At 42.2% G+C, this 21292-nt stretch overlaps 1 protein-coding gene across 6 annotated transcripts in view; it reads right to left on the bottom strand.

The window, feature by feature from the left end:
- LOC106569190 (5'-AMP-activated protein kinase subunit gamma-2) overlaps positions 1-21292 on the bottom strand; it is a 50153-nt gene that overhangs the window by 8019 nt on the left and 20842 nt on the right. For 4 of the 6 annotated variants that reach the window (XR_001320451.2, XM_014140284.2, XM_014140285.2 and 1 more), the window contains 8 exons: positions 11787-12013; positions 9737-9797; positions 8844-8950; positions 8343-8424; positions 5075-5133; positions 4915-4960; positions 4777-4831; positions 4520-4646 (listed from right to left, as the gene is read on the bottom strand). Coding sequence is in view for 5 of the 6 variants with exons in the window: in XM_014140284.2 (XP_013995759.1) it covers positions 4520-4646; positions 4777-4831; positions 4915-4960; positions 5075-5133; positions 8343-8424; positions 8844-8950; positions 9737-9797; positions 11787-12013 (764 nt within the window). In the remaining variant the exon portion in view is untranslated. Of the gene's footprint in view, positions 1-4519; positions 4647-4776; positions 4832-4914; positions 4961-5074; positions 5134-8342; positions 8425-8843; positions 8951-9736; positions 9798-10004; positions 10390-11786; positions 12014-21292 lie in introns of those variants that run through there. The other 2 variants (XM_014140287.2, XM_014140288.2) reach the window with 2 other exon arrangements.

The following is a 21292-nucleotide window of genomic DNA, read 5'->3' as shown; positions in this document are numbered from 1 at the left end:
GTTAACCACCTAACCGAGGAACTCAATTTAACCTTGCGCAATACCCTAGATGCAGTTGCACCCCTAAAAACTAAAAACATCTGTCATAAGAAACTAGCTCCCTGGTATACAGAAAATACACGAGCTCTGAAGCAAGCTTCCAGAAAATTGGAACGGAAATGGCGCCACACCAAACTGGAAGTCTTCCGACTAGCTTGGAAAGACAGTACCGTGCAGTATCGAAGAGCCCTTACTGCTGCTCGATCATCCTATTTTTCCAACTTAATTGAGGAAAATAAGAACAATCCGAAATTTCTTTTTGATACTGTCGCAAAGCTAACTAAAAAGCAGCCTTCGCAAATGGAGGATGGCTTTCACTTCAGCAGTAATAAATTTATGAACTTCTTTGAGGAAAAGATCATGATCATTAGAAAGCAAATTACAGACTCCTCTTTAAATCTGGGTATTCCTCCAAAGCTCCATTGTCCTGAGTCTGCACAACTCTGCCAGGACCTAGGATCAAGGGAGATACTAAAGTGTTTTAGTACTATATCTCTTGACGCAATGATGAAAATAATCATGGCCTCCAAACCCTCAAGCTGCATACTGGACCCTATTCCAACTAAACTACTGAAAGAGCTGCTTCCTGTGCTTGGCCCTCCTATGTTGAACATAATAAACGGCTCTCTATCCACCGGATGTGTACCAAGCTCACTAAAAGTGGCAGTAATAAAGCCTCTCTTGAAAAAGCCGAATCTTGATCCAGAAATTATAAAAACTATCGGCCTATATCGAATCTTCCATTCCTCTCCAAAATTTTAGAAAAAGCTGTTGCACAGCAACTGACTGCCTTCCTGAAGACAAACAATGTATACGAAACGCTTCAGTCTGGTTTTAGACCCCATCATAGCACTGAGACTGCACTTGTGAAGGTGGTAAATGACCTTTTAATGACGTCAGACCGAGGCTCTGCATCTGTCCTCGTGCTCCTAGATCTTAGTGCCGCTTTTGATACCATCGATCACCACATTCTTTTGGAGAGATTGGAAACCCAAATTGGTCTACATGGACAAGTTCTGGCCTGGTTTAGATCTTATCTGTCGGAAAGATATCAGTTTGTCTCTGTGAATGGTTTGTCCTCTGACAAATCAATTGTAAATTTCGGTGTTCCTCAAGGTTCCGTTTTAGGACCACTATTGTTTTCACTATATATTTTACCTCTTGGGGATGTCATTCGAAAACATAATGTTAAATTTCACTGCTATGCGGACGACACACAGCTGTACATTTCAATGAAACATGGTGAAGCCCCAAAATTGCCCTCGCTAGAAGCCTGTGTTTCAGACATAAAGAAGTGGATGGCTGCAAACTTTCTACTTTTAAACTCGGACAAAACAGAGATGCTTGTTCTAGGTCCCAAGAAACAAAGAGATCTTCTGTTGAATCTGACAATTAATCTGGATGGTTGTACAGTCGTCTCAAATAAAACTGTGAAGGACCTCGGCGTTACTCTGGACCCTGATCTCTCTTTTGAAGAACATATCAAGACTGTTTCAAGGACAGCTTTTTTCCATCTACGTAACATTGCAAAAATCAGAAATTTTCTGTCCAAAAATGACGCAGAAAAATTTATCCATGCTTTTGTTACTTCTAGGCTGGACTACTGCAATGCTCTACTTTCCGGCTACCCGGATAAAGCACTAAATAAACTTCAGTTAGTGCTAAATACAGCTGCTAGAATCCTGACTAGAACCAAAAAATTTGATCATATTACTCCAGTGTTAGCCTCCCTACACTGGCTTCCTGTTAAGGCAAGGGCTGATTTCAAGGTTTTACTGCTAACCTACAAAGCATTACATGGGCTTGCTCCTACCTATCTTTCCGATTTGGTCCTGCCGTACATACCTACACGTACGCTACGGTCACAAGACGCAGGCCTCCTAATTGTCCCTAGAATTTCTAAGCAAACGGCTGGAGGTAGGGCTTTCTCCTATAGAGCTCCATTTTTATGGAATGGTCTGCCTACCAATGTGAGAGACGCAGACTCAGTCTCAACCTTTAAGTCTTTACTGAAGACTTATCTCTTCAGTAGGTCCTATGATTAAGTATAGTCTGGCCCAGGAGTGTGAAGGTGAACGGAAAGGCTGGAGCAACGAACCGCCCTTGCTGTCTCTGCCTTGCCGGTTCCCCTCTTTCCACTGGGATTCTCTGCCTCTAACCCTTTTACAGAGGCTGAGTCACTGGCCTACTGGTGTTCTTCCATGCCGTCCATGGGAGGGGTGCGTCACTTGAGTGGGTTGAGTCACTGACGTGGTCTTCCTGTCTGGGTTGGCGCCCCCCCCCTTTGGGTTGTGCCATGGCGGAGATCGTTGTGGGCTATACTCGGCCTTGTCTTAGGACGGTAAGTTGGTGGTTGGAGACATCCCTCTAGTGGTGTGGGGGCTGTGCTTTGGCAAAGTGGGTGGGGTTATATCCTGCCTGTTTGGCCCTGTCCGGGGTATCATCGGATGGGGCCACAGTGTCTTCTGATCCCTCCTGTCTCAGCCTCCAGTATTTATGCTGCAGTAGTTTATGTGTCGGGGGGCTAGGGTCAGTCTGTTACATCTGGAGTATTTCTCTTGTCTTATCCGGTGTCCTGTGTGTATTTAAATATGCTCTCTCTAATTCTCTCTTTCTCTCTTTCTGTCTTTCTCTCGGAGGACCTGAGCCCTAGGACCATGCCTCAGGACTACCTGGTATGATGACTCCTTGCTGTCCCCAGTCCACCTGGCCGTGCTGCTGCTCCAGTTTCAACTGTTCTGCCTGCGGCTATGGAACCCTGACCTGTTCACCGGACGTGCTTGTTGCACCCTCGACAACTACTATGATTATTATTATTTGACCATGCTGGTCATTTATGAACATTTTAACATTTTAACATTTTGACCATGTTCTGTTATAATATCCACCCTGCACAGCCAGAAGAGGACTGGCCACCCCTCATAGCCTGGTTCCTCTCTAGGTTTCTTCCTAGGTTTTTGGCCTTTCTAGGGAGTTTTTCCTAGGGAGTTTTTCCTAGCCACCGTGCTTCTTTCACATGCTTTGCTTGCTGTTTGGGGTTTTAGGCTGGGTTTCTGTACAGCACTTTGAGAATATCAGCTGATGTACGAAGGGCTATATAAAAATAAATTTGATTTGATTTGCCTCATGCAGTGTGACACATCTCCTTTGCATGGAGTTGATCAGGCTGTTGATTGTGGCCTTTGGAATGTTGTCCCACTCCGCTTCAATGGTGTGCGAAGTTGCTGAATATCGGCGGGAACTGGAACACGCTGTCGTGCATGTCGATCCAGAGCATGCTGAATGGGTGACATGTCTGGTGAGTATGCAGGCTATGGAAGAACTTAGACATTTTCAGTTTCCAGGAATTGTGTACAGATCCTTACGACATGGGGCCATGCATTATAATGCTGAAACATGAGATGATGGCAGGGGATGAATGGCACGACAATGGGCTCATCATGGTAACTCTGTGCATTCAAATTGCCAATGATAAAATGCAATTGTGTTCATTGTACGTAGCTTATGACTGCCCATACCATAACACCACTGCTACCATGGGGCACTCTGTTCACAACGTTGACATCAGCATTCCGCTCGCACACGACACCATACACATGATCTGCGGTTGTGAGGCCAACTGGACGTACAGCCAAATTCTCTAAAACAAGGTTGGAGGCAGCTTATGGTAGAGAAATGAACATTCAATTGTCTGGCAATAGCTCTGGTGGACATTCCTGCAGTCAGTATGCCAATTGCCAGTTTCCTCAAAACTTGAGAAATCTGTGGCATTGTGTTGTGTGACAAATCTGCACATTTTAGTGGCCTTTTATTGTCCCCAGCACAAGGTGCACCTGTGTAATGATCATGCTGTTTAATCAGCTTCTTGATATGCTCACTGTTTTGCTCCTTTCAAAATTGATATATTGAATAAAGCTTTGGTGATTAAGATTTATTTCCAAGCAGTCTCATGATGATCCAAACACTTGACTAGCCTACTTGATCACATTGGGCAGGACAAAAAGAAAACAGACTTCATTGACTGGAGGGGAGGCTCTGATTGGTTTTTAATCAAATAAAACTAAATGGGAAAAAAACATTACTGTTTCATGTTTCTAAATACGAAGTATACAGTCACCAAATCACATCGTGTTCCATGCGCCTATGGGCAGTGTGCATCACGGCTGGACAGGCTGTTTCTCCACTGTCAAAATTCATACCATAACTAACTGTGTTACCGCTAAAACCAGCTTTTAGTTGGTCTTAAATATCCCTATCAGTGCTGCCTGAAATTATGTTTTTAAGGAAACGCCTCAAATATTTCCACCCCTCCCATCTGGGCAGAAGTGTGCTGCTGTTAGGTAAATTGCCGAACCTGGCGTTAGGGCTGGGAAATGCCAGTGCGCCAGTTTGTGCATGACAAAATTACAAACTAACGTGCGTTTGACACTAGCAACGCCTTAACGCCAGTCGAAAATAGAGCCCATGGTTTTAGACTTACAAAGAGCTGTAGGAACTTGAGGATCCTCTTGTGTGTGAGGATGTAAAGTGGGTTCCCCGTCACAGGGTCGATGACAGGCAGCCGGTGGATCTTGTTTTTAATCAGGGAATACACTGCATCAAATATGCTGCAAAGACAGACATAAAGCGCAAATGAAAAGACAATTCTGGTATTTTCATCACATCCATGTATGTTCAAGACAGATACACACACACTCTTACCAGTATAATAACCATTGTTATGTTCTGAGAACGTACCTTGATTCAGGTGATATGTTCACTAAAGGCTTGAATGTCTCTTGCAAATATACTTCTGTGGAGAGACAAAACAATGTGAGTTAAATGTTCTGTACATGTCATTTAATGTCATCATTTAAACCAAAGCTTGTTACATACCTCTCCATGTCTCAAGCTTATGATCTTCCAACTCATATATTTGCACCTATAAACAATAAAACTATATTGACATCTAAAGAATAAACTACAGAAATCCAACACAGGATTTTCATGGTGAACAAATATTTTGCTAAAAATCGGTTCGTCCACTCAAACTTACCAACGGTGACTTGTAGTATCTGTGTAGTATGATGATGAAGTCCGTGATTGTCAACATTCCTGAAATGAGAAATGTATGCCTATAGATAATAGAATGACTAACAGTTGTCATAGAGCCGTCATAAAGCATTAGGTTGCCAACTGACCTCTAGCCAACAAACCATGCGCCACTGGCCATGGCTATTACAAGTCATCTCAACAAATCGGCTTTTTTTTTAAAGAAAAGTGACAAATGTTGTATTTAATCTGGAGATAATTGTTATCTACCAGCATGTACAGTTGAAGTCGGAAGTTTACATACACTTAGGTTGGAGTCATTAAAATTCGTTTTTCAACCACACCACAAATTTCTTGTTGACAAACTATAGTTTTGGCAAGTCGGTTAGGACATCTACTTTGTGCATGACACAAGTAATTTTTCCAATAATTGTAAACAGACAGATTCATTCACTGTATCACAATTCCTGTGGGTCAGAAGTTTACATACACTAAGTTGACTGTGCCTTCAAACAGCTTGGAAAATTCCAGAAAATGAGGTCATGGCTTTAGAAGCCTCTGATAGGCTAATTGACATCATTTGAGTCAATTGGAGGTGTACCTGTGGATGTATTTCAAGGCCTACCTTCAAACTCAGTGCATCTTTGCTTGACATCATGGGAAAATCAAAAGAAATCAGCCAAGACCTCAGAAAATGTTTTGTAGACCTCCACAAGTCTGGTTCATCCTTGGGAGCAATTTCCAAACGCCTGAAGGTACCACGTTCATCTGTACAAACAGTAGTACGCAAGTACAAACACCATGGGACCACGTAGCCGTCATACCACTCAGGAAGGAGACTCGTTCTGTCTCCTAGAGATGAATGTACTTTGATGCGAAAAGTGCAAATCAATCCCAGAACAACAGCAAAGGACCTTGTGAAGATGCTGGAAGAAACAGGTACAAAAGTATCTATATCCACAGTAAAACGAGTCCTATATCGACATAACCTGAAAGACCACTCAGCAAGGAAGAAGCCACTGCTCCAAAACCACCATAAAAAGCCAGACTACGGTTTGCAACTGCACATGGGGCCAAAGATCGTACTTTTTGGAGAAATGTCCTCTGGTCTGATGAAAGAAAAATAGAACTGTTTGGCCATAATGACCATCGTTATGTTTGGAGGAAAAATGGGGATGCTTGCAAGCTGAAGAACACCATCCCAACCGTGAAGCACGGGGGTGGCAGCATCATGTTGTCGGGGTGCTTTGCTGCAGGAGGGACTGGTGCACTTCACAAAATGGATGGAATCATGAGGCAGGAAAATGATGTGGATATATTGAAGCAAAATCTCAAGACATCAGTCAGGAAGTTAACCTGTTAGGGCTAGGGGGCAGTATTGACACGGCCGGATAAAAAACGTACCCGATTTAATCTGGTTACTACTCCTGCCCAGTAACTAGAATATGCATATAATTATTGGCTTTGGATAGAAAACACCCTAAAGTTTCTAAAACTGTTTGAATGCTGTCTGTGAGTATAACAGAATTCATATGGCAGGCAAAAACCTGAGAAGATTCCATGCAGGAAGTGGCCTGTCTGAAAAGTTGTGTTTCATCTTGGCTCTTTTTATTGAAGACAGGATCTTTGCAATAACGTGACACTTCCTACGGCTCCCATAGGCTCTCAGAGCCCGGGAAAAAGCTGAACGATATCGAGGCAGGCTCTGGCTGAAACACTTTATCGCGTTTGGCAAGTGGCCGATCAGAGTACTATGGGCTTAGGCGCGTGCCCGAGTCGACCGAATGCTTTATTTTCTTTCGTCTGTTTACCTAAATGCAGATTCCCAGTCGGAATATTATCGCTTTTTTACGAGAAAAATTGCATAAAAATTGATTTTAAACAGCGGTTGACATGCTTCGAAGTACGGTAATGGAATATTTAGATTTTTTTTGTCACGAATTGCGCCATGCTCGTCACCCATATTTACCCTTTCGGATAGTGTCTTGAACGCACGAACAAAACGCCGCTGTTTGGATATAACTATGGATTATTTTGAACCAAACCAACATTTGTTATTGAAGTAGAAGTCCTGGGAGTGCATTCTGACGAAGACAGCAAAGGTAATAACATTTTTCTTATAGTAAATCTGACTTTGGTGAGTGCTAAACATGCTGGGTGTCTAAATAGCTAGCCCTGTGATGCCGGGCTATCTACTGAGAATATTGCAAAATGTGCTTTCACCGAAAAGCTATTTTAAAATCGGACATATCGAGTGCATAGAGGAGTTCTGTATCTATAATTCTTAAAATAATTGTTATGCTTTTTGTGAACGTTTATCGTGAGTAATTTAGTAAATTCACCGGCAGTGTTCGGTGGGAATGCTAGTCACATGCTAGTCACATGCTAATGTAAAAAGCTGGTTTTTGATATAAATATGAACTTGATTGAACAAAACATGCATGTATTGTATAACATAATGTCCTAGGGTTGTCATCTGATGAAGATCATCAAAGGTTAGTGCTACATTTAGCTGTGGTTTGGGTTTATGTGACATTATATGCTAGCTTGAAAAATGGGTGTCTGATTATTTCTGGCTGGGTACTCTGCTGACAATCTAATGTTTTGCTTTCGTTGTAAAGCCTTTTTGAAATCGGACAGTGTGGTTAGATTAACGAGAGTCTTGTCTTTAAAATGGTGTAAAATAGTCATATGTTGAAAAATTGAAGTTTTTGCATTTTTGAGGAATTTGAATAACGCGCCACGGGATTACACTGGCTGTTGAGTAGGTGGGACGCAAGCGTCCCACCTAGCCCATAGAGGTTAAACTTGGTCGCAAATGGGTCTTCCAAATGGACAACGACCCCAAGCATACTTCCGAAGTTGTGGCAAAATGGCTACCCGAAACATTTGGCCCAAGTTAAACAATTTAAACGCAATGCTACCAAATACTAATTGAGTGTATGTAAACTTCTGACACACTGGGAATGTGATGAAAGATATAAAAGCTGAAATAAATCATTCTGTCTACTATTATTCTGACATTTCACATTCTTAAAAAAAGTTGTTATCCTAACTGACCGAAGACAGGGAATTCCTACTAGGATTAAATGTCAGGAATTGTGAAAAACTGAGTTTAAATGTATTTGGCTAAGGTGTATGTAAACTTCCGACTTCAACTGTACGTATGTAGAACAAAATGTGGAATAGTTTAAGAATGCTTTCATTGGTGGGTATAGGTGTTTTGCATTTCATGTGAATGTATGTCATACTACACGAAGAGTGTGTCTTACCCACAAAACACTGCCTCTCTGAATCCCATAGTGGGGCAGCACGCACCCCGTTGGCCACTAAGGCAAAGAATGCCTTCTTCACCTGTGAAAAAGCATCATGATCCGAGAACAAAAAAATATATTGATGGTATTCCACATCTTGTAAAATGTTTAGTGTAAATCCTAAATAATATAATAAAGCGTTCTGGTTCGATGGGTTTCATATAAGAAACTTGAAATCATAAGGTTAATGGATTTGGTGGCTGAGCTCCGAAACATCAGTGTTTCTGTACTTCCTTATGACTACTGTTTAACCTTTTATGAGTCAATAGTAATGCTCTCCTCATGGAACATTAACCATGCAACTTTCAATGCCTTTAGACCAAGGATGCACTTCAATACCCATAAGAATGTTCCTCAGTGGACACACCCTGTTAGATAAACAGATACTGTCAAACTTAGGTCAAAGTTAGTTAGTGCTTCTCAAAGTTATGTATACATCACCTTGTGAGCAGGGCTTACCTGTAGGCCAGTGTCGAACACGACCAGCTTGGAGCTGGTGGGAACGATGTCATAGCAGCAGTGGGACTTCATAAAGCGCATGTAAATATCCCTCTCTGGTTCAGCAGCTGGAAAGATGGGTAGAAAAATATATATTCACACTGTGTATACAGTACATCAAATAATTTCACTAGTCATCATTGTGTATATACTGAACCAATGAGGTCATGTCTTGGGCTGGGGGGAATTCCTTATTCTAACAAAGTGCACCCATGGGTTGAGTGATTCCACTGCATGAGGCTTTGCGCTTTCCATAGCAGCAGGAATATGTTTGGGGATGGGAGTGCTTTTCACCAACAGGGTGCACACTACAGACATATTGGTCAACTAAGTAAAGGCCCAGTGCACTACTTTTGCGAGTTATCTTTTTTTGGGGCGGGGTTCAGCACCCCTACTTCGCTGCGCTATCATCAGGCAATAATTGGGTTATGATCAAAACAAATCCTGCATAATAGGCCTTAAATATGAATTATTTTATGATATGTAGCGACAGGCGTTAAATAGCTTGCAACTGGTCCCATATGGCTCAGTTGGTAGAGCATGGGCTTGCAACGCCAGTGGGTCGATTCCCATGAGGGACCAGTAGGAAAACGTATTAAAAGATATGCACTCACTACTTTAAGTCATCCAGAGCTTCTGCTAAATGACTAAAATAGATTTTTGTTTAAAAGTAACTAATATTCACATTACAATTCACACCAGCACTTTACAAAGAAGAACAATCGGTACCATTGAGCCTGGTCTTGAACTATATCCAAATAAAATTGCAAAAACGTCAAATAAAAGGCTATAGGCAACACCATCAAATAAAATCAAAATGTAGGTCATTAATGCAGTACAATGCACTTACTTACCAACACCATCATCGTTTAGTTCAAGTTTCTCCAGCATGCCTTCGAATAAACCGTAGAAATTCTGTAAGAATAAGAGGCAGAGGGAGTCAAGAATGCGCTCCAAATCTGGCACACCAATATCAGACCAGTCGCGCGCTGCAGGCGCACAACAGCTCGCCTTTTGCCAAAGTGTGGACGAAAATAACAATGTAGATTCAATAACTGCTGGCACGTTCCACCATGACAAAATCATACATCTTGAGAGACTGACAGACTAAAATGTCCTTACGCAAAACCAACAAAAATAAAAGCAAGCCCCGTCTGACACGCACAATACGCACCGCGCGCAACTCATTCAAGTGCCCTTGTCCAAGTTTCTACTGTATGTGGGCAATTCATATCGGGAGCTCTGCCTGCCAGTAACTTTAATGGCACATTATTATTAGACTACACGCCCCTTAACTGTAGTAGTGGAACATTCCTGAATCTATTTTGCTGCAGTCAATAAAGCCGTTGCCTACAGTAGGATCATACTACTGACTAAAACAGAGGAGTAAGCAACACGTCCGGATAAATAAACAGAGTGTGCAATACGTCCGGATAAATAAACAAAATACAATACTAATTTAAAAAGCAGTGTATCGTCTCAAGTAGATGTTTTTCTGCGCATTGTGTGTATTGTGAACGACAAGGGAAATCGTTCAGGTTTCATTTATTATTATGATCACGCTCTAGAGACACACCCTCCATGCAGAACGACCAAGGCTCTTCACCATATTAGGAAATCCCTTATGTTGCCTAGCAGCGAGAAGCCAAGGATTCCTTGTCCTTTTCTATGCCCATAACTGTTTCGCAGGACATTAAAATGCAACAATTTGCACAACGCATAATTATTTACATTGACAATTATTTACAATAATAATGGCAAGGGATGAATGAGATGTAGGCTACTGCACAATGACTAAGACATGGTGCAGAGGTTGTGTACTGCAGCAAAATGATCCAATAACAAAATAAGTCGGTGTGCAGTTAATTTGCCTCTTTCCCTATGCTACAAAGCACTTCATCATCATGGCACGTTCTATGAGCCGAATCATATTGTGCTCTTTGTAGCATATGAGGATTCAAAACCATCTTTTTGTATTAGTAGTCTCCCCTAGCCCCTTGATTAGACCCTACCAGTGCACTGACAACCCACTGCAGTAGAAGAAACCGCCCTGATAGCTCACGCCCGGGATGCCTAACCAACCCCCCAGTCACCCTATACCTCATGGTGACGCAGCAATTCTCCAGCCAAAACCACTACTGCACAGTCATAAATCTAGCCTGTCTAACCCCGCATCAACATGAATCCCATCCCACTCTACTGCTGCTGCACTGCCACAGGGAAGGGAACGTGCTGTATGTAAACATGGGGCTGTAAATCTGAGATGGATGGCTGTTTCATTAAAACGCTTCCAGATTGGATTTGGCAGAGACGTTCCTTTGATTAGGGTAAGAGCCTGGTGTGTGTGGATGGAAATAAATAAATAAATAAAAGAGAGAGACCGAGACAGAGAGCAAAAGAGTGCTGGAGAGACTTATGGCTGTAATCATGATGCCTTGGGTGTAATAAGCAACAACAAAAAACAAGGATGGTGATGAAATATTGACTTACACTGTCAGGGTAGATAGAATTCTATAGCTCAAATAGACAGACACACACAGTTACTTGAATTTATTAGTTTTAACAAGATACCACATCAATCAAATCAAGGTCTCTGTCCAACAGGAGAGGGGAACATAACAGACATATCAGTTCAAACACTGACTGTCTGAACATCTTGGTTAGACTAGTATTGAACTCAGAACAAACAGTCTTTGCTGAAACAATCACTTAATTCCAGTCCTTTCTATATTTTACCACCGTATAGGTCTAGGAGACTCACAGAAAACCACATCAGCTTTCCCCCTTAAACCACATTTCTTTGGCAACCCTGAAATATTGCTTCAATACAGTCAATTATCACTGCCACTAACAAACACAGTAACCCAGCGGTTGGTGTAGTAGGTAGTACGAGGTATTACTCACTGGCTGTGAGGTAGCTTGGGGCAGTGGGAAAGCGTAGGGTATCGGAGAGGAGGACGACATGGGGGGCTTGGCAGAGGATGGCAGGCTGAGGCGCTGTCCGGTGTCTGGTGGGGGTGATGAGAGGGAGCATTCCAGGCGCTCTGGGGCACTCTGGTGGACCTCCTGGGGGAACAGCATGTGCAGGCTGGGGGTGCTGGGTGGGGTGGGGGAAGACGAGAGGCCGGAGACTGTGGAGGAAAGACAAGGACCAGAGAACAATTAACAGTTAGCACTGATCCACACAGGCCTGTCATGTATGCATAGTTTCCCTAGAAATCTCCTGTAGAGCGGTTGCTATGTTCACAGGTGATCTCAACTCAATTTCTATTGTGTCATTGACTGTACGTTTGTTTGTTCCATGTGTAACTGTGTTGTTGTTTGTGTCGCATTGCTTTGCTTTATCTTGGCCAGGTCGCAGTTGTAAATGAGAACTTGTTCTCAACTGGCCTACCTGGTTAAATAAAGGTGAAACTAAAATAAATACAAATTGTGGCCTTTCTAATTGGGATATTCCATTGCAATAGAGTATGTGCTTGTCACATAATACTGTAATAGTGGAGTGGGTCCACAATAGATTCAGCTTTTCAGAAGAATATTGATTTCAGTATCATTAAGTATCCTCATATATCATTAGCAGAGCATGGTTAAGCGCTGCCAGGGCCTGGAAACCTGCCAAGAAAATATCAACCCGTCCTGTCCCTAAAGCACAGCAGTCAACTGATTTCAGTGAATCATATTCACAGTGCAGTGTAAGCAAAGCTTGTGAGACTTATGACAATACAGTAGACTCATTTGGGTGTACCGTATGTAGGTTGTCAGGAACAGGTTGGACAAGCACAAAGTATCAGAGAACATCTTCAAATACCTCAAAAATGAATCCCAAACCTGGTTCAGATTTCAAACAAATCAATCAAATGAATGTGTAGAAAACTAATATTCTTGCAGTAGAGTGGAATATAGTTATCCTCCCTCCCTATCTAGCTTCATGTACTACTACACCATTCCCCAGCCTTGTTGACGTATATCATCATAAAGAACAGAGATCTAGTCTACAGTATAATACAGTAGTAATAGTGAAATATCATCTAGCCTGGGCATCCTATATTGGACAGCTGCCCGAGAGGCTGGGAGGCTCCTGCTCTGGCAGTCAGGTCGAGGCCGTCGCCCAGTCACATGACAGACCTTACACGCCCCTCAGCAGTCATGACCCAGCACAGGGTGCGGGTTGACATACAACACCCACACGGCTCCAGCCCCACCCTGCTGTGCTGACATATTTCTAAGGCCATACTTCCAGTGACGTGGGTGATGTGTACAGCCTGGTTCACATTTCATCCACTCCACCATGGGACTCTCATGGGCTCTGCTCATCTCCAGTAGCTTATCAGCAACGCTTCACTTTGAATTTCAAGGCATCACTCACAAATCTAACAATCACCTATAGGCACAAGCCATGAATGCCTTATAAAAAGGCACACTATCATAACAGCTGAGGTGGTTATGGATTACTTGAACCCAAATGAAGAGAGTTTAATTGATTGAATTCCAAAACGCTATATATCCCTTTTCAGAAATGTTGGTAATTAGCTTTTTTGGTTAAAAGAACTTATGAAAGAGATTGGTGTGTTTTTTCCACATCTAATCATGGAATGGGTTATTAAATGACAGACGTGTTTAACCCAGGGGAGAACAACTGCCCCCATCTCATTGAAGCCACAGAAGTTCAAGGCCAACTGCCGGTACTGCAGGCATTGTTAGCAGAAAACAGGATCCCCGTTATAATGAATGGAAAAATGCCGATCTTCATGGTCAATCTTAGTATAAATAAATAAAGTTTTTAAAACAATCACGGTACCAATAACTGCTAGTAATATACCATATGTATGTCCTTGAAGATATTTTTTTTTTTTTTTTTTAATCGCACACAGAAGTAGATAATTTAGTTGCTAATGGTTGCCTGCAGTACCCCGGTCGGCCTTCAATTCAAGTTATTCAATGAGAGCTTGCAGCACTGAGAGCTTCAGGCACTGAGAGCTTGCAGCACTGAGAGCTTGCAGCACTGAGAGCTTGCAGCACTGAGAGCTTGCAGCACTGAGTGAGAGCTTGCAACGTCACTCCAAAGAGTAGCTCAAACTGCGTATGTTCTGTCTCCATGAGGCCCCAAGTTGAACAACTACATTTGGCTTCAATGCGCTGTTGAGTCTTCACATAGGAATGAATGGTGTCATGTGATCAATGGCTTTGTCCATTCATATATACAGTCATTGGTTTAACCACTAGATGGTTTCACTAGATGGTTTCATTCAGAGACAAACAATCACATTTAGTTACAAAACACCTTGCAAGCTTCAACACAATCAAATGTGACAAATAATTTAAAAAAAATCTCTCTCTCATATATATATATATATTAATCAGTACAATCATATGAGATCTTGGCTCTGGTAAAAAGTAGTGAACTATATAGGGAATAGAGTGCAATTTGGGAAGAGACCAAACTTTAACTAAACACTATAGCATGAGGCTACATTTGTGATGTGTTAGAATTCTATGTTAAATATTATACAGGACACAAACATTCCATTCCAGCTAAACAATGGATAGTGTTTTGCAACAAAACCAAATGCAATACATATCTGAAATACATTAATAAAAAATCTGACAGTGATATTTTACACATACATAAAGCATTTATTTCTGATGAAAAGAACACAAAATGTGAAACATCGGTGGATAAAGCATTTTGGAAATAAACAAATCAAATCTAAAATGTTCGAGTAAATCTTTGATCTGACAAACCAACCACTTCCACGGTTCCATAACATAGTAGAAACATAAATAAACAGTTAGAATTAAAATGGCTGCTTAGAGACTTAAGAGCGAATCATACAGCGCCCTCTACATAGATGCTAATACAACAGTAAAATAAAAAAGGGACTGAATACTAAATGCCAGTAACATTCAACCCATCAAAAGTAAATAGTAAACCGATATACCATCTAAACTAAAGAAAGGTCAACTTGATTGAAGAGGATAAATCTACAAGGGCATTCGTCATGTCAAACAAAAACATGTCTTCACAGTCCAACTATCTCCACTATCTGACATTTAGCTGGCTAATACCAGCCCCCTCTTCAGTCGTGTTGGTGTCTTATTTTAGCCATGCTGTTGTGGCACATTCCACAGGAGAATATAACACAGGGGACAACAGGGAGGGAGCTCCTCCTCACCCAAACACACAGGTAGGGGAGGGGGAATACACCACTAGGGATATTGGAGATATTAGAGTAATCTATACCAGTGTTTCGTCAATCTCTAGTCCATTGACCAGCACAGGCCCTTGGACGTTACAGACGGGCCTCTCAGATGGTAAACTGACATCTAAAAATCAACATATCAAATTACTCACGCTACATTTGGAAAACACAGAAGCTTTGTGTGTAAAGGGCAATGGTAAACTACGATGATGACAGAGTCATATTGGCCAGTGTTCTTTCCATTAGGTGTTAAGAGAAAGGCATGTGTCTCAATGCCGTTTGGCCTCAACATTAGGCTAGTGCACTTTTAAAATAGGGTAGTGCATCATCAGTTCCTCTTGTCATGTCAGTCATTACAGACCTTAGAGAGATATTTATAACTGGTCAGAAATGTCCAGACCAACTAGCCCATGGCAGATAACTTTTTTTTATTTAGGTTTTTTAGCCCATAGATATTGTTGGAATTTTTTTGTCACTCAAATATCACATGAATACACATTATACATGGTAAAATGTATAGAATTGGTTAAAAACCGCAAAAATGTTCTTTGCACCCCATGACAAAATGTGTAGAATTTCCAGAAATAAGCTTTAACCCTGCAAAATTCTCTCCACCAACAAGAGGGGTGTGTGGGGGTAAATTGTTATATATGAATTGTAATGTTTAAAACAAGCTAAATAACTATACCACATTGTCTTGACTCAAAAGATCTATAACCAAACGTTATAAAGGGGTCACACATGCCAGAAGCCAACTCTTCTAGCCTCGTCCCATGTGCTATAGACAACTTTTCTATCGTTGACATGCCATACTCTATTATGGTCATGCTGTAACCATAGAAGACTTGGCAACAGGACATACAGTATGGGACCAGACCAACTAAACATAGCACCATATGGCTTCACACATGGGCGCCAGTTAGACTAGCTGTTAGAGCGTTGGGCCAGTAACTGAAAAGGTTGCTAGTTCGAATCCCAGAGCCAACAAAGTGGAACATCTGTCGCTGTGCCCATGAGCAATGCACTGAACCCTAATGGCTCTAGAATCGCCACTGAGAATGGTCGTGGCCCCAATTTCCAAGGGTGTCTCGGGAGTGGGGATATGCAAAAAACATTATTAATAAATAAATAGAAATAAACACATTTCAAATTCACACATGCATCTAAATAGGACAAATATAAGCACCCATCAAATGATGAATAATTATTGTTACATATGGGTTTACATCATCATGACAGCTAGGGACATAACCCCTTCCTCCAATGTTCCCATGTCAGACTGGGGCTAAAATCAGGGGCAGTTCATGGCAAAGTGTCACTCAAAGTCACTGTCCGTAACACCCCAAGCATCCAGTGAGACATCCCAAAGGCCACCATCCATAACATCCCAAGCATCCAGTGTGATGACCCGTTGCAACAAGATGTCATTGATAAGCATCAGTCTGTGATGCTTTTGCAAAAAGATATGCATCATGAGACATGATGCATAAGTTAATACATTGCATTCAATGCAAAAAGATGCATATCAAAATTGAAATTCATCAAGAATACTGAGGCATAGATATGCATCAAGGGTATTGATGCATAAGTCAATACATTGCATTCAAGGCAAAACTTTTGGTGATAAAGCTGCAATGGGTAAATTGGTGAAAGACGGGCATAAACTAAGACAGATAGTCTGTCGTTTTTTATAGCTGTTCTCTCTATTCTCTAATCCCCTCTCTCCCACCCTATCGCTCTTTCTACTTACTCTTCATCCACCCTCCTTCCCTTATTTCTCACTCCTTCCCTCTCCCTCTCCTCCCTCCCCCTCCATTCTTGCTACCTCCTTTTCCTCCCACCCTCTCTCCCCTAATCTCTCTCCCCCTCCTCTCTTCAACCTCCACCTCAAACAGACAGAGACAGACAGGGTTAAGTTCATGTTCACATACCAGCTCAGCCCTAACTCAAGCCATAGGGTTAGGGTTGAGGTGGGATGTGAACAAGAAGTTAAAGGTAAGGCTAGGATTCAACCAAGTTGAGGAGGAGGATTATTTAAGATACTGTTTGTAGAGGTAGGGTTTCAGATGTTTTCGGAAGATGTCCTAGCTTCAATTGGAAGCTGGTTCCACTATTGGGGTGCCAGGACAGAGAAGAGCTTGGACTGGGCTGAGTGGGAGCTGCCCTCCCAAAGGGATGGGAGGGCCAAGAGACCTGAGGTGGCAGAATGGAGTGCTCGGGTTGGGGTGTAGGGTTTGAGCATAGCCTGAAGGTAGGGTGGGGCAGTTCCTCTTGCTGTTCCGTAGGCAAGTACCATGGTCTTGTAGTGGATGCGAGCTTCAATTGGAAGCCAGTGGAGTGTACGAAGGAGTGGGGTGACATGAGAGAACTTGGGAAGGTGGAAAACCAGGTGTGCTGCAGCGTTCTGGATAAGTTGAGGGGTTTGATGGCACATGCGGGGAGCCCAGCCAACAGCGAGTTGCAGTAGTCCAGACAGGAGAGGACAAGTGCCTGGATTAGAACCGTCGCCGCTTCCTGTGTGAGGTAGGGTTGTACTCTATGGATGTTGTAGAGCATGAACCTGCAGGAGTGAGTCACTGCTTTGATGTTTGCAGAAAACAACAGGGTGTCCAGGGTCACGCCTAGGTTCTTTGCACTCTGGGAGGGCGACACTGGAGGTATCAACCGTGATGGAGAGGTCTTTGAGCGGCCAGGATTTCTACAGGAGGAAGAGCAGTTCCGTCTTATCGAGGTTGAGCTTGAGGTGTTAGGCCGACATCTAAGTTGAGATATCTGCCAGGCACGAAGAGATGCGTGTCACCACCTGGGTGTCAGAAGGGTGGAAGAAGAGAAATAGTTGAGTGTCATCCGCATAGCAATGATAGGAGAGACCATGTGAGGATATGACAGAGTCGAGTGAATTCATGTATAGAGAGAAGAGGACCTAGAATCGAGCCCTTGGGGACACCAGTAGTGAGAGCTAGGGTTAGGGCTAGGGTTGAGCCGGGATGTGGACATTAAGCTAGGGGGAGATTCTCGTTAGGGCAAAAGAGCGTCCTCTGTCCTCTCTCTCCTCCATGACCAGGTAACCGATAAGTGGTCGAGGAATGTGTCAATTCATTAGTAGGCAAACAGAAGCGTGTCCCTCCCCCCCTTGATAGCCACCTTTCATCGAGGATGCTCATGTGTATCAGTGCTTTGAAATCTGCTACACACCCTTTGAGTCAGCTTTTGTTTTGTCAGAGTAGAAAAACATGCACACGTTTAAAATCAATATGCTACTTATTGGTTTCTCTCTAAAATGTCTTTCACAACTAACTTCATTTGTTTTGATCACTTTACACATTTATTTTGGGATCCACCCCTGTAAAAGGACATTTGCCTGATGACATGCGAGTGAAGAAGTGCATTTCCATCCATGTTCACTCTCCTCGATTAACTTGGAACTTTTCCAAAAGGAGGCTAGAGAGGACGGATTAGAAAGGAAGCAGGAGGTGGGCAAATCTAATTGAGAAAAGGCCAGGGTTAGGGATATATATATATATATATATATTTTTTTTGCCTTTATTTAACTATGCAAGTCAGTTAAGAACCGGTTGAGCCGGGATGAGGACTTGAATCTAGGTTTAGGTTTCAGTCGGGAGTGAACATGAAGCTAGGTTTAGGTTTCAGTCGGGAGTGAACATGAAGCTAGGTTTAGGTTTCAGTCGGGAGTGAACATGAAGCTAGGTTTAGGGCCTCAACCTTAGACATAACCCTAACCCAATTAACAATTATTAACACTACATGGCAGAAAGGTATGCCTCACTTGAAGCTGATTTAAGGTGCTTTTGAGTGACATTGGCAGAACGGTTGAGGCTAGAAATACAATTCAAGTATGGGATCATTCAGCAGACGCTCCCGATGAACGCAAGCCTACACCTGACCATGTCAAATTAACTCTTCACAGTGAAAACTTGGTCCCACAGAGAACAAGGTCTTTCTTCCATAGAAAAGCATCACCTACACTGCTTACATAACCATGATGCCCCAGTGGACTGTGATATAGCTAGCTAACATACCCCGTTGTGACCTTATAGGGATGCCCTGTGTTAATAGGAAGTGGCTTAATTCATCCTCAACATGGTCTTTCATTATCTCGCTGCAGTTACACGGAAACACTGTCTTCCATGTTCCATCCTCTGTGGAATGGTAAATTCTTAACGTAAAGACTTGAAACTCACGGCATTGTTAAAGAGTGTCCCTTAAAGAGTGTCATTGAATTTCCTGTGATAATAAGAATTGACATAATTGGGGGTTGTAGGGGCAGTTTCGATGGATTAAAAAGGTTGAATCTTCCCAAATTATACATGTGTGACCAAGGGACCATCATGACCTGGCATATGAAATTTGAAGTCAATTGGTCCAAAAGCACATTTGACCTCCATTGGACACAATGGTCTTGCAGTTCTAGAAACTAAGAAACTATATATTGCAGTTCTAGAAACTTAGAAATGATTTATTTTATTATTCTTTTTTTATTTAACCCTTATTTTACCAGGTAAGTTGACTGAGAACATGTTCTCATTTACAGCAACAACCTGGGTAATAGTTACAGGGGATGAACAAGCCATTTGTAAACTGGGGATGATTAAGTGACAATGATGGTATGAGGGCCAGATTGGGAATTTAGCCAGGACACCAGGGTTAACACCCCTACTCTTACAATAAGTGCCATGGGATCTTTAGTGACCTCAGAGTCAGGACACCCGTTTAACGTCCCATCCAAAAGACAGCACCCTACACTGGGCAATGTCCCCAATCATTGGGATATTTTTTTAGACCAGAGGAAAGGGTGCCTCCTACTGGCCCTCCCACACCACTTCCAGTAGCATCTGGTCTCCCATCCAGGACCAACCCTGCTTAGCTTCAGAAGCAAGCCAACAGTGGGATGCAGGGTGGTATGCTGCTGGCTATACATCTGTATACGTCTGTCTGCCACATATGTTTTTGCATTGAATGCAATATATTGACTTAAGCATCATGTCTCCTGATGCATCACCGACTGACACTTGATACCAGGCGGCCCTCTCCCTGAGACTCTGGAAGGAGAGGCGACACCGCCGCCAGCCGGGCCACTGTCTATTTTCATATAGTTTAACGTTCCAAAATAGAGCAGCGACGATTCCACCGAGACTAGCCAATGTGGGCAAAGAATAACGGTGTTGGATTATCACCATGTTCAAGTAGAAGGACTATCAATTACCATTCTATTTAGTCCAGAAAACAAATGAGATCAATCTTGATTTAGGAGTTCATCTAAAAAGTCAAAACACGTTTGTTTACTGTTGTGTTTTTTATACAATACTGGAAGTATATTTCATTCTATTTTGTACTCACATTTTAAGAAGAAATAATATATCCAGAAATATATCCAATATTGCCATATTTAATAATAATAATAATAATAATAATGTGGGTGCCTACATTTGTCCTATTTCACACATGTACAGATGTGTGAATTGGAAATATGTTTTTTCCATATCCCACTCAGAGTAGGGTCACGGCCAGGGTCTCCACAATTACAGTTAATTGCCTTGCTCAAGGGCACATCAGATTTTCCACCTTGTCAGCTCTGGGAGTCAAACTAGCGCCCTTTCGGTTACTGGCCCAACGCTCTAACCGCTAGGCTATTTCTCATATCCTCACTGTATTGTTGTTGTTACATTGGATTCATACAATCTACAAATGTACATATTCACAAATGTATAACGCTCCAAGATAACAGCAATTTCTAGCTGCAGTTTTAGTTACACGCCCATATGCCTGGCTACTGCTTCACTCAACACACTAATCCTCTCTACTTTAGGTGTTTTATAAGGATGTGTAGTATGCGACTGAAACAAGAGCCCCCTGTCTAAAACCTGAGGGACACCAGTCATAAATACCTCTGAGCTGTCAGCAGCCCCTATATGTAGGCACTGTGTTAATTACAAAATGAATGCTCTGTTTTTACTGTCCGGATAAACAGGGGGTCAGAGTGATGTCTACCTTACTGCACTTGTTACAAAATGGATGCTGTAGATACTGTACTACTATTTAATCAGTAGAGGATAAATTTAACTGCTCAGATAAGAAACATTTATTCTGACTGAGTCTGACTGATATTCCATGATTAATAATCCACCTTTTTCAATACATTTTAATATTTGGGAGATAAAGCAGATTCTGCTCTTCATTTAACCAGTCACA

Source organism: Salmo salar, chromosome ssa14 (genome assembly GCF_905237065.1).
Source record: "Salmo salar chromosome ssa14, Ssal_v3.1, whole genome shotgun sequence".
Classification (NCBI taxonomy): Eukaryota; Metazoa; Chordata; class Actinopteri; order Salmoniformes; family Salmonidae; genus Salmo; species Salmo salar.
This window is presented reverse-complemented; position numbering and strand designations above follow the sequence as displayed.